Source organism: Dromaius novaehollandiae, chromosome 1 (assembly GCF_036370855.1).
Source record: "Dromaius novaehollandiae isolate bDroNov1 chromosome 1, bDroNov1.hap1, whole genome shotgun sequence".
Lineage (NCBI taxonomy): Eukaryota > Metazoa > Chordata > Aves > Casuariiformes > Dromaiidae > Dromaius > Dromaius novaehollandiae.
This window is the reverse complement of record NC_088098.1, coordinates 46,752,175-46,768,816: the sequence shown is the minus strand read 5'-3', so window position 1 is coordinate 46,768,816 and position 16,642 is coordinate 46,752,175. Positions and strand designations below refer to the sequence as shown.

The 16,642-nt window shown below is 41.6% G+C and overlaps 1 protein-coding gene across 2 annotated transcripts in view; it reads right to left on the bottom strand.

The window, feature by feature from the left end:
• Positions 1 to 355: 355 nt before the first annotated feature.
• The window catches only part of CRADD (CASP2 and RIPK1 domain containing adaptor with death domain), an 83,310-nt gene continuing 67,023 nt past the window's right edge, over positions 356 to 16,642 (bottom strand). For both annotated transcript variants that reach the window (XM_026123210.2, XM_026123211.2), the window contains exon 3: positions 356 to 860. In XM_026123210.2, coding sequence (XP_025978995.2) covers positions 565 to 860 — 296 coding nt within the window. In that variant the 3' untranslated portion in view covers positions 356 to 564. The remainder of the gene's footprint in view (positions 861 to 16,642) is intronic.

Genomic DNA, 16,642 nt, shown 5'->3' with positions numbered 1-16,642 from the left:
TACTTCCACTTACGGCCAGTTTCAGAGGTAAGCTAAGGTGGCAGCCATCTATCCTAGCAAGAAACTGTATGTGCTAAATCTTTTATACATGTGAAATTAGCCACCTGCAATAACAGTGGTAAAATTGTTAAATCAGTAACTGTGATTATTCTAATTTCTTAGTGGGATATCAGGGACTAGGAGTGAACAGCAGTAAAAAAAGCCTCTTACATAGTCCAGAAAATACGTTAAACCAAGTGTCGCTCCCATAATGAAACGTGAAACCTTGCTCAACTCACTGCATGCCTTCCTGCTTTCAAAGACTTTAAATTTCACCGTATATCCCCACTGGAATAGTACAAAAGTGAACAGGAAAGAGTGATCCATTTTTTTTTAATGCTTGCTAAAAATTCATCTGGCATGAAAAGTTAAAAGATGCCACAGAAAACTGGAATGTATAAGATTAATAAAATCACAGTTCTCAACTCTATTTTCTCCAGCTTGAGCAACCAGATCTATACACAGTTCAGTGAATCCACTTTAATTTAGCAAAGTACTTGAATGCTCCCAATCGATAGCACAGCTTCACTCAAGCATATACTGTATCACAGAAGGATCTGCTTCTTCGGCTATCAGAGTGGCTTGCAGACTTTGGACTGTTGCTTTTTTCCCGAAGCGCTGTCTCCACAGGACAAACGCAGCTACGATCTGTGACTGCACGTTGTGAGGGTGATTGACCTTACATCGATAGACGTCAGTATGTGACAAACCCAAGCACAGAACAATATGCTCCCATTCAGGCCCCAATTTCCTCGCAAGCTTGTTGATCTGCTGATCTGTTGGTGAACTCTTCAAAATACATGGTGCAATTTCTGTTACATCTGTAAAAAAGAAAGAAAATGCATAGACATGTCACTAGGCAATGCTGCAAATATTAATGTAAAACTTTGGCAAAAAAGAGAATAAGCAAATTTGAGGTGAAAAAAATAATTAACTTAAGAAACAGAATGCATCCTCAACCAGAAAAATGAATTACATAATCAACCAGAAAATTAATTACAGGAAAACTAATGCTGAATTAATCTTATTAGGAAGCTTTGAGCTTCTCGTTGTCAATAATTCAGATATCAGAATTCTACTCAGAAGCCAAGACTTCCAAAAGCAATTACAGCTTTTGAGGTAGAGAACAGGAGTGGTTTTAAAGGAACATGTTTCCAGCAGTCAGCACCCTCCGAAAATCAATCTGGTTACACAAGTTTGAAGTAGTGACAAACGCAGGGCCAATAATACCTATCACTCCTATTCTGTGACTCTCTGTTTATTTACATACCTCAAAAGTAGCTTTGATTCCTTAGCTATCAGGTGTTACTCCACTTTTTTTTTCTGATAGCTATTCACAAGAAATCGCTCTCTCCTAAGATGCTACTTACCAGATTATAGTCCCTATAGTGCCTTATCATACATGGAGGGGACCAGCTTTGGGGGCTTTTCTTCCATTTGGATGAACCAATATGCATGGTTCAGGTCAACCCAGACGAACAGGCCATCAACTCTTTTTGCCACTAACACTGTCCCGTAGCACAGAGCTCATCTTGCCTCATTTGCCATTCAGCCACTCTTGTGGCTTATCTGCAAACGTTACAATTTCTGCCAGACCACTGACAAAGCTCTGGACTAGCCCTGGGCCAAGAGAGATCTCTGATCAATGCTCCTAGAAATGCAGGGGCAGATGCATCCCCAAACTAAACCACAGTCACAGCGAAGGGTCTGCTGCATGGCCACAGTGTGTGGTGGGACAACGCTTGCTGTGCTAGCTAAGGCTACGGGGCGGGGAAGAGCTTTAGCTCGCTTTGCCTCTAGGGTAAATCCACTGCTGAATACCTGTGCCCCAAGCTGACAACTCCCAGCTCCTAAATCACTCTTCAAGACCCAGCAGTTTGCCATCTTTTCAACTGAAATCCCCCGCTCTTCAGTCCCTCTGCCTTCCCCACACCTCACTAGGCCACCTGGCCTTTACTTTTCCACAACTTCCTTCCTAACATAAATTATTTCTCCTTATCCCTCTTCCCAGATGTAGTAACTCTCCGGAAAACAGGCATGTATATGATACAGCTGCGTTCATCTGGCCTTCCTGAAATTGTTTTCAGGATGTGTGAGTTTTCAGGATGTGTGAGGAAGTCCCATAGTCTCTCAGAAATCCCTGCCCTAAGTCCCTGCCCAAGTGCCCACCGTGCCCCAGAAGGCACTCTTCATCCCAGTTCATCCCTAGCAGTGAACTGGTGCCTGAGTCATAGCTTACAAGATCAACACAACTACCAAAACAGCTGCCAGAGCAATTATGAAGGTAGCTGTAATTAGCAGTGGTAAAGATGTCTAAGGGATTGAGCCTGCTATTTCTTATTAATACAAGAGATCTCTTTGTGAAGTCGCTATGGTAATTTCTGGTCATTTGGGGGTGGGGGGAAGGCATTAACACACAAAATGAGAATAGTGCTATTCAGAAACATGCCATATGGGATTCATCTCACCTAACGACTACTAAAATAGATCGGATGAATTACTCCTCTAAAAATGCAAATTTCTCACCATTGACTATAAAAGGAGCCCTGGTACAAGCTCAGATCTTGACACTGATGCTGTAAATGTCCAGGGCTGGTGAGATGGTTTTCTGCTTGTACATTCAAACCACATATCAGTTGCTTTAGAAAACTGTATTTAGAAAACCAGCATAAGGTATCTATAAAATATACCCATTTTTCAATATCCTGTGAGATCACGAGCTGAAATTAAAGATCAATGCAGTCTGCAGTTGGTACTCTACTTTTATTGCTGAGGATTTTGCGTCAAAACAGAGCAAAAATATCCTGAAGAAAGTGCTAATTATAGCCTCCAATCTCAAGCAGCAGACTCACTACAGAAGAGCTGCTTTGCAAAAATCTAATTTATAGCTCCAATATCATGCTCACAGTCTCCATCACAGCAGAACAGCAACACTAGAAAGTACCACTCCTTCATTTTATCAGAAGTAATTGTTTTTGCATAGAATATCCAGAGCCTGCAAACATTTGTACTATTTGAGCCCAGTCATACATGAGTACTATACAAAGCTGCTTTGAGGAAAGGAGAAACTGCTTTCTGAAAAGTATTTCGGTCCCTTTGATCTGTCTGTCTCCGGATCGCCAAAGGAACCTAGGGCGAGCGGCTGGTGCAGGGATAGGGAGCAGATACACAGCCTTCCCCCATGGCCACCGAGACAGCCCAGGAAAGGCTGAACACCCCTTGGTGACCACCGGTGGGGTCTGAGACATGGGGGTGCACGTGGGAATGGGGTCCCAGGCCACATCACAGGGGTAAAAAAAAATCCTGCTTCTCTTAGGCCTGTTTCAAAGGCACTGAAGCAAACGAGTTTGGGAAGACAACGGCTCAGCGGCCTGTAGGCTGCACATTTTGTTGGTATTCTCAGCAGTGAAGGAGGCAGCCCCTAATTTTCCCTCCCACCTGTAATGTAACTCTCTCTTGAAGAAGACGGAGCAATGCTGGTGGGGCTCCCTTACCCTGTCACATTACACACGATACCAGTTACACAGGTAAGACAGGATCCGTGAGTGCCTTTTATGAATGCAAATATTTGATAAGAGCTAAAATTTAAAATAAACACAGTTACACTGTGCTGTGGCCAGTAATATCTTCTGATAATAAAGTCATGTATTGTCATTATTATGGACAGCTACTAAGCGAAAAGCACTGTGCCCAAAGGAGCATTACCTGCCAGCCTGAGCTTTTTGCTCTCACACTAGAGTTTTTACGCTTCATGTTCACTAGGAGAATGATTTTATGATACTGAAATGTGATCAAGCAGGGAGGCCTAACAATAATACATGTCAGCTTGTCCTTCTAGTCTTTGGTGTTAGGCAGCTTTTTTCACTACAACAGGCATCTTGCCTTCAGCCTGTTATCAGCCCTTCAGTAAGACTAAGAATAAAACCCATCAAGGAAATCTTTTCATCTGGACTTAGCATCTGATTCTAATATGGATGCATAAAATTCTGGGACAGAAGTCACATGTTAACTTTAATACAAAGGACTGTTATTTTAGTCCCATTTTATTTTCTGTGATAGCTCTTTTTCAGCTATGATACAAAGTCACTGAGAAAAATCTGAGATAAGTATTACCTGACAAGCAATATTATTTAAGGCTATATAGAAATATTTATTAAGATCATTTAGTTATGACAAATGCAAAACTACATGAAGAACTGGATATTTCCTAGGATTAAGACCACCCTTCACCTAATAAGCACAAGGGCATTTCAGGTAAAAGTGATATGTATTTTCTGTACTCAATACCCAAGCTGCTTTGAATACACTGCAAAAACATTAAACGTGGCTTCTTTTTAGTTATTTTTACTAAAGATCCTCACTTATAATCGCAGTTGGTCAGGAACCAGCTGAGGGAGGGAGCAAAAGGGCCATTTATGCAGATCCTGCAATTCCATTTGAAACATACTGAGGAGACTGACACCTCAGTTTTGCAGAAATTCACATGTTCCCTTAGCTTTAGGTGGATCCTGTGTGAAGATATACATGCTTAAGAGTTAGGTACATGCTCAGGCTTAGCGAAATTAGTACCGCACTGTTAAAAATGGGAAGAAGCAGGGCTTGGGGAAGTGTAATCAAACTTGCATGTGTCATAAATTTCTTCTTCTTAGGAACTGTGGACTTGACCTACGCTTGCTGCAACTAATGGTAAATTCTTACTGATTTTAATGGTGGAGGCTTGCAGCAGGCTTGAAGGACACAGCCAGATGATCAGTGGCCAGCAGTGCTGGAAGACTTCGCACAAGTCAACCACAGACCTGCTTTCATCATGTCTGGCTGCAGCAAAAGCGCTAAGGGACTATGGGGAGGGAAGCTAAGCGCCATCGCAGAGCGCTCCCTGAGAGCAGCCAGGGTATCACTGGGCTGGCCGTTCATTTCTGACTTGTTGTGCTGGTATGAAGTGCATTTTACAGGGAGACCAGGAGGGTGTTGAGGGCTTTCCCACAGAACATGATTAACAGTGCCATTACCGCCAGTGAGCAGATCTCGTGAAAAACCGTGACAGCTATGGACATGGTCTATGCTGTGAAGTGCCAGGGCTGCATGCTGTGGAGATTTAGAGGCTAAACTCACACTGAAACCACTAAGCCCCTGAGAAACGGAGAGCCGACAGCTTTGTGCTGGAGAGCGAGCCAGTCTGCTGCAGATTTGCCCTACCAGGTCTGCCTGCCAGATCTCTAGCATGGAAGCTGGGACCACCAAAATCCCCTTTCTCAGGGGTGGAAGTGGAGAAGACAATCTCCACCCTGGTTTTGGCGTTGGAAGAGCCCCAAAGACAGAGCTCCTGCTCCTTCCACTTGAGGCTGCAGCCCAAGGGAAGCCGCTTCTCCCCTTCTCCACCTCGTTCCTTGCCTCCAGCTCTCACTGGTCAGGGAAACTCATCCACCCTGAACTTTTCTCTTATCTCTCCCAGTTTAAAAAAGAAGGAGATGTTGACAAGTTCTGGCCTGTATACATGTGTGCTTCCAGAGCACTGACAGGCAGGGAGATATGACCATGCTGTTGAGTGCGGACAGGAAGCAGAAATGGATATAAATAGAAAGCACCACGGATATGTACCAGACAAAACAGAGTAATCCAGACACAAAGGCTATATATGCAGCAAAGACTGCCACTTTTGCATTTCCTTTTTCTTCAGGACCTTTCCAGCTTTGAGTAGGAGACTCTGAGAAGGTGTTGCAACCATTAGGGAGATGGAAAATAATTTCATCCCAGCTCTGCCCCTCTCAGCAGAAGTGAGAGGATGTAAGATAAAGCCCAGTGAAAATGGGCTTTGAATCGCTTAGAGACTTTTTATGCCCGGAGATTCTCTAGATAATGAGAAAAACTGAGATTACGTTGTAGGCCGTCTTGTGCCACTGGACAACCTTTACCAGAATCAAGGAACTGACCATACTAAAGACTGCTGGGACTCTGTGGTGAGTCAGTGAGTCTGGCTCCGATAAAGGACACAGTAGCAAAAGGTGCTGAAGGCTTTTTGGGTGATCTGTAAAGTACCCATTCGATTCCTCAGAAGTGCCAATAGTCTGAAGTGCCTTAAGATTTTGCCCAAAGTGCTCTTCTCTGTGGAAACATGATTTCTCGTTTCAGCAAAAAATAAAAAGATTTCCCTGGAAAGGGTCAAGAACATTTCCTAGGCAGTCCACAAAGGAGTCTGGTAGAAAGAAAATTCTCCTGAGAAGAACGGGTTATACTGAGGTAGAGGCGAACTGAATGTAGGAGTCCTTGGCAGAATCAGTGCTAGGCAAGTGCTCTAATTTTTATATTATCACAACACGGACAGGTAAGTGATTCAGGCTTCACACCCTGCATAGGTGGGTTGAGACCTCACAGAGGAGTAACACACATCACCTCCTATCAACAGGAAGTCTATGGAGTCCTTCGCTGACCTGGAATCAAGTCACTGACTTTTATTCACTTGACTCTCTTATTAGATCCTGCTCATAATTTCTAACGAGTTCAAAGCAAGCATTTCAGAGTCTTCTTTAATCACCTTTCCTGGCATCTGGAATATAGTTCTTCCCTGAGAAGTACTAAAATTAGATCAAGCAGTTCCACAAGCACCATACCAAAGAAGCCCGCTTTCCCCCAGGTGCGAGTCCTGTGGTTGATTGACTCGTGCTTCAGCCATGGTGCTCACAGGACCTCTCTTCTTCAGCTGGCTACCTTCAGCTAATTCTCATGAAACTCCTGAATTCCTCTTCAGAACAGCAACTATGCAAGCTTCTTGAAATGGGTCAACAGGTTCAATTACTAGGGGTAGATAAATACACACAATACACATAATGTCCCTCAGAGGAGAGCACAGCCTTGGCTACCACAGGAAACTATCCTAAAAAAGATTATGGGAGCTCTCAGTGACAATGAAACAATTCCACAAAACTATTGTAGCTAATGTACCAACAGCCAGTCATATTGGAGCACTTTATTTAAAGTAAAAAAACCCCATATAATAAGGAATCTAGCACCAGACTCTGCTTCCCTCCAACCCCTCTGAGCGCAGTGCACTTGTTCAGCTAGTCTGAACTACAGACTATCCACTATCCAGTAGTGGATACTGAAAGGGCATGGACATGGTTGCCAAATTGTGCTCTCTGTGTTCTCTGCGGCAGGGGTACTATGTTCCAAAGATTATGTAATGAGTGGATGTCACAACAGCAAACACCTTGCATATAACCATGCCTATTTGCTTCAAGGTGAAATCCCCTTGGCCTGAGCACAACAGAAGAACTGGGTCATGAAGCAGAACACCACTTCACAGATCAGGTTGGGACAAGCTTTCGAGAGTAATGAGGTGGGGCTGCAGAACCTGAACTGGAAATTAATGTGTGACACTGTCGGTACTGGAGGGATCAGACATTTCTGAGGGCTGCAGCTCCCTTGAGTTGCCAGCAATCTTGGATGAAAGCAAAGGCAGAGGCAAGGAGCCTTGAGGGATCCTGGTGGGTGCTGCAGTTCACCAAGGTCAAGGCCTAGATGAAGGTGGTCCTGGTGAGAAGTGTGGAATAAATAGAAGGTGCTGGATAACTGCAGGAGGTGGGTTGGCTTGATTCATTAGAAAAGGGGATGGGAGCTGATAGTGGGCCTCCTTTTGTACGGCCACTCTTCTACTTTCCTGCTCAGCTGTCCCAGCCTTATCCTAGCAGGCAAAACAGCAGGCAAATGTCTGTCCTCTTTCTATAGCACATCCAAATTCATGAGCCCTAAGCCAACTTGCCACAATGAGTGACTGGAGCGCCAGATGGACAAGTATCATGCTAGATGAACGACATTTGGCAGGTCTGCATGAAGAATACAGCATTTAGCTCATCCTGTGCAAATTAAAAATGACAATGAAGCATTATAAGGATATTTTATTGTTATGAACTTTAGAAGGGTCAGATTCTGGAGCCATTTAAATGTAAGAAACAAGTTCAAATTGCTGATCAGTAAAAAAAAAAAGAAAGGATAATAGACTATCCAGAAATCAATCCCTACTATGTAATTTCGGAATTTGCTTTTTTTTTTTCCTGTTGTTGTTGTTCCCAATTAAACACCAGACTTACTCAAAGTCTGTGAAAACTAGTATTTTGCAACAGCTCCAAATCCTGCACAAGGGAACCTGGAAAAATATTTCTCTTCCACATATCACCATGTACATATCTTTTCTATATACCTGCAAACAACATGGATAATGCAGCTCATCCAAAGTCTGTTCAAAACCATTGTGGTCCTCCTACTGGTGTCAGTGGGTTTCAAAAACTGTCTGACCACGGAGTGAGAAAAATGGAACCAAATGCTGTAATATTTGAAGACAGATAGCTGATCCTATTATGGCCAGCTTTGCTCGCATAAAGGGGGGAAACTCAGATTAAAAAACCTTACAGAATAAAACCTATCTTTGCCTGGTTTCAGCATGTGCACAGCTGTTTCTCTGTCTCTACAGCCAAATGAATGACTGACGAGTTACATGGGTAGATGCAAGCCGCAAGACTTTGGTATTCTTTCCACATACCTCTGCTTATTGCCTCCTCAGCAGGATTCTACCCACTGATTAGCCATGCCTTTCAACCCATCGGAGGAGATCAGAGACTGTATGGGAAAGTGCGGAAGAATGTCAAGGACATAGACGAGGGAAGCTAGCCAGACCGTTCTGTGGGAAAAGGAGCATCAACAGGGCATGGTGACCCATAGTCACGTAGTTGAGCCTGTGCCAGGGTGGTGCTGCACCTGGGCTTTGAATCGGGAATAACAATGAGCTCGACATGCTTACTGCACATGTGTATGGTACCTATTCTGCAGAATGTAGCTGATATGCAGTTAACTTGTAATGACACTATGGATATTACCTATGCGTCTGCTCACCTCATACTACCATTAGGGTGGTTCCTTCTGTGTGGCACTACAGCATATACATATGTGCCGGCCGATGCCACAGGTGGCCTATGCACTGTAGGTTGTGTTACTTTAAGCATCCCTCCCTTTATGACGGAGCGGCAGAGGACCCCATAGCTTATCCTAAGGTGCCGCTTGTAACCGCCATATAAGTTTATTTTCTCATGCAGAAGCTCTAGGCCTGTTGTTGAGCCTAGCTCGATCCCGGGGGTGGTGGCACATAATTGTAAATAGTTAGAGCATGTTACCTGCGCTTTGGCTCAAAGCTTAAACTGGACATCTAGAGCCACTGCCTCTTTAAATAGGGAGTTGGGAGCAGTGTAGCAAGGAACACTGCAAAACCACCTAGGGATCGACTGCTTCCTACTGCGAGATAACCACAGGCACCATGACTTCGCCGAGATGTGCTGTTTCAACATCACCGATGAATCGGCATCTATTGAGAATATCAGCCACCTCATACACAGAGGACTCTTCTTTATCTCTTGCTTTGTATTATGTTATGTTTTGATTTCATTACTTTGTAAACTCCCTTGCCATCATACCCCATGCCCTTCTGAAGATTGGGACGGCCTGTAACTAGCTTTCCATCATGGGGGTGGAGTATATGGGAAAGTGCAGAAGAATATTGAGGAGACAGGCGATGGAAGCTAGCCAGACTGTTCCATGGGAAAAGGAGCATCAACAGGGCATGGTGACCCATATTCACGTAGTTGAGCCTGTGCCAGGGTGGTGCTGCACCTGGGCTTTGAATCGGGAATAACAATGAGCTCAACATGCTTACTGCGCATGTGTATGGTACATAAAAACTTCCTCTAGTGCCCCCCCCAACAAGTGTTCCTCACCCTGGACCGATGCTCAGCGGTGCCAGGGATCCCCCGCTCCATCATTGCCTTGACCGGGAAAACGCCGGGGAACCCCCGTTCAGACGCAGAGGTAATAAATGCTCCATATCGACCATCGTATGCCTTGTGTTTGTGTATCCGTCCCTGCTGGGAGTCCAGGCGGTGCCCCTGCCTCACCCTTACAGAGACCATCATTTAATGATGACTGCCAAGAATGAGCTGATCTCCGCTTGGATACTCTCTCTTCTTCCTACCATAGAACTGAACCAGCATGGGAAAATCCTGGTGACAGAAAAGCAACACCTCCGTAGGAACAACAGACCCAATTACCTCCCCAAGAATGCCTGTATAAATCCAGACTAAATAGTATCTTCTGTAAGGTAATCAAAATCAAATCTTGGTCAGTTAACACTCAGACTCAACTACAGAATGGAACCTGTACCAAAAGCACATTAAAAAAAACCTAAAACAAGTATTTAGAAAGCTGCACAATTTTTCCACTAACTATGCCACAGTAAAACAAATTTGAAAGATAATTTTATATTCATCTGAGTATATGCTGTAGGCATGTTTCACAAACAGAGGATGTTGTAAAGTCCCTGTAATTAATAACTTCTAATCTGATGAATACAAAACAATCATTAGCATAAAGAATACGTATGACTCTAACTAACCTCTATCAATTAGAGATCACAAAACATACCTACTCATAAGCATACTTCTAACATGGTAACTAGTATTTCCATGTATTAAAATTAAATTATCCAGGACACAAATCAAAATGGAATCAAATATAAAATACATTTTTAAGATTGCCTGCGTTCTTCCATTTGATACTATTTTCTCACCTTTGTATTTACGGATGGGAAGTTGTCTTATTTTAAATAAACTGGAGCCTAATACCACGACAGTCAGCTCAGAATAATACCCAAATCAATGGCAACTTTCAGCAGTCTCCCTGAAGTGAAGCAGAATCCATGCATGATACCAAATTCACCTCCTTCCTGCCAAAAGCCCTCTGGAATTAAGCATTACTGCAGTAATTAAAAAGTACATATATCTACATTCATTGGCAATCTATTCTCCTATATGAGTTCTAAAGCATTAGGTTTTGTAACATTAAATACATTTTTGGTATTAGAATGGGAAATAAAGGTGGCATAAAATTTTCTAAATCTACAAGCAATTCAAGAATACAGATGTTTCTATTCTGGCTCAGTCCCAGCAGCTAATTTGTGTATTCTTTATCACTTGCTAATGACTGCATAGTAGCTTCGAATGTGGCAGCAGAATGTTAAAATGTGAGACATAAACATGCAGATCTTGTGACAGAAGTTTTCAATTGTATTCTCACTGCTCAGTTCCAGCAGATAAGCTGTTTTCCTGAACTATTCTGTCTTACATGTTTTGTATCTCCACAGATTTCTGCAATATCGATGGCCTTCCATGTTAAACAGATCATCAAGGAAGTCCCAAAATAAATTCATGATGCCTTAAGTCTTCACCCTTGTCAGATTGTAGGAAGCAATACCAGGACTTAGGGAGGTGAAGTAGGTTGCTTTTTCACTTATTCATTTGCTTTTCATTGGGAAGAGTGGGGAGGAAATTTCAGCAGTTAATACTGCAGATATTATTCTATTTAAAAATAAAATCTATCTAGAATTTCTCTGCTGTTGCATACCATGAAATCAGATAATTAATGTCATAAATAAAAGGGTGTCTACGGATGCATACCAGGTGAAGAATATCTATGCAAAGAAAACACAACTCATTATATATAATATCTGTTCTCTTCTCAAGCAGGACTACCTTAGCATTATAGACAGCATTGGACTTAATTGTACTGTGTTTTTGTACTTTTTATTTTTAGCAGTATTAGCACCAGTTGATATTGGTGTAGTCCTTGAAGTGGAAGTAAAATGAAACACTAAGAAAACTGCTTTGATATTTCCTATGGATTTCTATATTGTTATAAGTAAATAAAGCTGTATGCATCAACACTGAAGCCATAGCTAATGATGCAAGCCAAGCTAATAAATGCAAGAACAGGTTCAGTATGTGGCCTTACACTAAGGAAAGAAGAAAGAAGTATCTACTAAACCGGAAGGTTCTGAGGAACACCCGAGCTTTTAGGAATTATTTGGAAGAAATGCTTAAATATAAATATCAAGCATGGAGACCTTGGCCAAAGATTTTTCCAAATGAGCAAATGTGACCGGAAAAGTTATATGGAAAGAACACATACAACCACTTCTTTGGAAGCCAGGTGCAACTAATTGTTAGCCAGCACAAAGCTATCTGATTGCCTGACGGAGCAAAAACGAGTCTGTGGTTTGCATGCCATCAGTCACACCAGGAGTCAACTCTAGAAATAATGTTGCAAATCAAATTCTAAAGTTTGCCAGGAGATTTCTATATAATTTTGAATGCTCTGCAGTTCTGAGCGAATTCAGTTGAGTTCAATAATACTCAAGACATGCTCAACTGTTAATTATAAGTCTGAACCATACAGAGCCATCATTTCCCTCAATCAAGCTTCTTCTTGGCACTGTCACAAATAATAATTAACAATCAGCGGATGGTTGTATGAAGCCATGATGATCACAAAGCATATTCATATTTGCAGTAGACTTCTCATTGCTTCGTAGGAAGCGAATGTTTACCCAGGTGTGCAGGGCAGCTCTGACAGCCTAATTCACCCACTCTAAGTGCAAAACAAAGACAACTGGAGCAGTTAATGATTATTTTATCGTCTAGGTGACAAACTCCTCACGCAACTTTTGTCAGGGGATGGGAAATTAATTTCTTTTGACAGAATCTGCTTGAATGGTTATTTCAAGTAGCCTGACTTCTCTTTCAAAGCTCTGAGGCAAGTACTAGCTCTGCTGCTCCTTTGTCTGTAAGCATCGCGGCAGAATCCTTGGGGGGTTTATCTCCCGAGGACAATAAGCAAGCGAAATTTTTACTAGCAACTTCCCTGCAGAGAAATCTTTCTCAAGGCTGCAGCGTTTTGACAATAAGATCATGTGCATGGACTTTAGCTATAGATGTTGCCTTCATGCAGCAACAAAAATAATACTGCCAGCATGAAGGACTTTGTTATATAACCCAACTAATCTCACATTTTTCCCTTACGGGACTTAACCCAAGTATGACAACAAGCCATTATGTTTAGCCTTGATAAAACGGTCCATTCCTCACTGAGATTTTTCTTCAAGTTGGCTATTCTTTTTGCTTTGGCTTGAGCAGTCAGAAACATCAGCATCAGCGATCTGCACAACACATGGAACTCGGCTGAGAAGAATGCCTTTGGCTGGTGGAGGTCTTTGCATGGCAGGTGTCAAATCAAAACTAATACTGCACATATTATGCTTTACTGAGTTTCAGATTTTAGTGAAGTGAGACTGCGTTCCTTCCTGACCACAAACATATATTAATAGAACAAGCCATGCAGAGCAAGCTAAAACAGTACTATCATTATGCTGAATCCTCCACCACTTGGCATTTTATTTGATCGTATACATTTGTGCAAAGCAAGTAAACAATGCGAGCAAAAAGTTAATTTAGTGTCATTTTATAGACATTTTGCACAGGTGTAAAAGATGCCACAAAATGCCACAAGCAACAGAGACTTAGATCCCTCCTCTTTTTTTCCCTCCTTCACTTGTGCCAGTCCCTTTTTTCCTTAAAGGCTTACGAACTCAAGTAGATTGCTCTTCATTTCAAAATGCACAGGAAAAACAGGTACTGGGATGAAAACACTCTGCTCAGCTTCAGCAGGTCGCTATGCCTGGCTTCCCAAGCACGAGGTTCATCAGACTGAGTCAGAAGGAAGGATATTTCATAGGTGTCAGGAAGGACAGCTTCAGGTGTCATCACCTGCTCCTGTGCTTTTTCCAGCAAGTGGGAGGTTTAGTATCACACCAGCCCTCTCAAGCGCCAAGTCACTTGAAGATCAGAAAGAAACTAGTTTGGAATCTCATGACTGGACATATTTGTACTGTCCAGAAGCAATTTTAGCTGACTGATAGGACACTAGTCACAGGGCTTTTAATTATCTAGAAAACAAATGTGAGATTATATTTGCAGGTGTGTATGTGCATACATACATATATATATATGTATACATACACACACACACATATAAACATTTTCAAATTCTTCATTAAAAAGATGATAGCCTTAGAGATTTGCAAGTCACATCTATTCCCCTTCTGATTTCATTTCCAGAAATTCAGGTTAGGAAATTGTCACACCATCCTATGAGGAAAAGGAGGAAAATAGTTGGGTGTTGTCATTTCATAAACAGAGGACCTATTCCACAGAGCAATTTACATTAAGAGGGGTTTGATAAGTAGTTCTTTCCCCTCTGAGCCAGTACTGATCTAATAGCGAGTGTGATTTGTTCACTGGCATGGCTCTTGGCTGCCCTGTGAAACTGCAGTCTGACCAACTGCAGACATTAAAGATCCCAAGACGGTACTGAAAGCAATAAGATGACTCATAGCTGTAGCCATGCACTTGAAGGCTGCGGTCCCAATCACTCTTTTTCTCACTCAGGTACAGTATTTTGCCAAAGCAACTGAAGCAAGTTCAAAATCAAACAAGGGTATTAGCAAATATTCATATTACTAATGATATTTGTATTAGGGGGACGGCTCATATACAAAACCTAAACATCTGAAAAAAACCTTTTGCTTAAATGATTAATTTTAATGTCTCATGCACGCAGAACAATGTTTTCCCTCATAGCTATGTAGTCTACTAGCTGCCAGAATTTGGTCCAGGATTGAAATTTTAGTCATTTTGGCTTTCAGACATAGCAAATCAGAAATAAAAATGTCTTAACATCCGAAAAGAAAAGGCTAGAAGATCAGACAGGCCATAAAAGATTTGTTTTACTTGGTTTGGGATTTTTGCACAGCTATGCTTAACCTAAGTAAAACTGCAACGAAACTTTGAGGCAAAACAAAAAACTAGACAATTCTGTTGTGTCCCCTATGCTTGTATTCCTGCAGGAATCAAATTGGAAATCCTGCTATGAACAGGAGAGGAGGGCTGCTCTTTACTCTACAACTGTCATTGACATCATAGCTATCTCCTAGAGGTAACAATGGAAAAACAGTATTTAAAAAAATATGATTTTTTCCTCAAGGAAATGTTTTTCCATCTCTACAAAATCATAAATAAAGAGATCAAGGATTTTTTATAATGCTGAGAATTTCAGTGCTAAAACTGCAAACATTAACTCCTTTCTCATCCTTCCTTCTTCAGATGTAACTGCTATGTATTGGTTGACTTTACTGAAGAAATCTAACACCCTCTGCAATGAACTTTCAAATTGATTTCTGCGTCAGATGCGGTTAAATATTTTGAGCTTTACATTCAACATGCATTACTTAATTTTGTAACTGTGTTCTTCCGAGCTGCAACAAAAGCTGAAAGATTTCGAGCTGTGAGATTGATGCCCTCTGAGAAAGTGGCCTCAGATTTCCATTCGAGAAAATGTGACAGACCACATCTGCACACGCAAACTGAACTTTGCTGTGAACAAACCACACAAACAGTACTCGGCTACCTAATCTGACTGTCCATTTGTACTTTAGGGTGTATAAATATCCTAACCCACAGAGGGTTCATGTGCAAAGTTTACAAGCTCAAGTGCAGAAGAGAGCTGAAAGTTTGGCTGGGATGCTTTGGCTTTCCCTCATTTTGTGAGATTCCAGCCTTCTAAGTCTATTATCAAACCAAGGAGTTCTGTCTTGAAAACATAACACTGAATTCTTTACATACCTTTATTTAATTTTTTAAATGGAAAATGAGGCCTTCTTGTCTATTCTAAAGAGGTTGACAAGAACAAAAAGGTACCTCTGTGACTCAGAGTGACATCTTATTTACTAGACAGTATTTATCAATATTTATACAATATTTGAATTGTTTCAAACCCTTAGACACTCCATGAGAAGTTTTCGCTCTAGCTATCTTGGAGTTTAAAGACAGATGAAGGTACCCATTTTCAAAACTGCTGAGTGGGAAATTGCAGTTGAGAAACTCTAAAGGGCCTCGGTTTTTTCAGGAAGTTGTAAGCAGACGGATTGTGAAAATAGGGACAAGAGTCTCAGAATCAGCATAAGAAGTCATTAGTCATTTTTAAACAATCCAGGTCCAAGTTATTAGACAAATAAACCCAGCAGAAATAGTGACCTCTTCTGTAAACCAAGCAAGGAAAGCAGAAGCAATTTTTAATACTGTTCTTTGTGTTATGCAACCATTTCCACATGTAACTAGAGAAATCCAGTCAGCCAAGGATGCCTGTATCTGGAACACACCTTTTATAGGGAAGAGAAGCATGTCTGGAACTACTGAACGAAGCTTAATATGGTAATGTCAAGCAACATAAAATAGTCTCAGATACACAGCTTTTATAGACTGGTAGCTCTGTAACCCCAGAGACTGCTATTTTAAAGACAGTTTCATTAAGAAACACAGCTTGAGAATATCTATCAAAAAAGATCAGAGCTATATACAGGGACAGCAGGAGGCAGCTGGAGCAATCTGCAACACAGCTCTGGTGTTCATCAGTCTCTGACCCTGAGAAGAAGTATATTCACAACATGAATATACCTGCTAGACCAAAAGAGAAATTATAGGCAAAGAGTAAACTCTACTAGAAAGAGATGTTGAGAACTCCTGTGGTTTTATGCAAGCGTCTACAGCCCTGAATGCCCCAATCTGATAAACTTGGTTAAACTAATAACACAGTTGCGGCTTTTATTTTGAAATCCACATTTTTCTATGTGAATTATTAAATATGAAACACTTGTCCTGTTCTACAGAAAAGCATA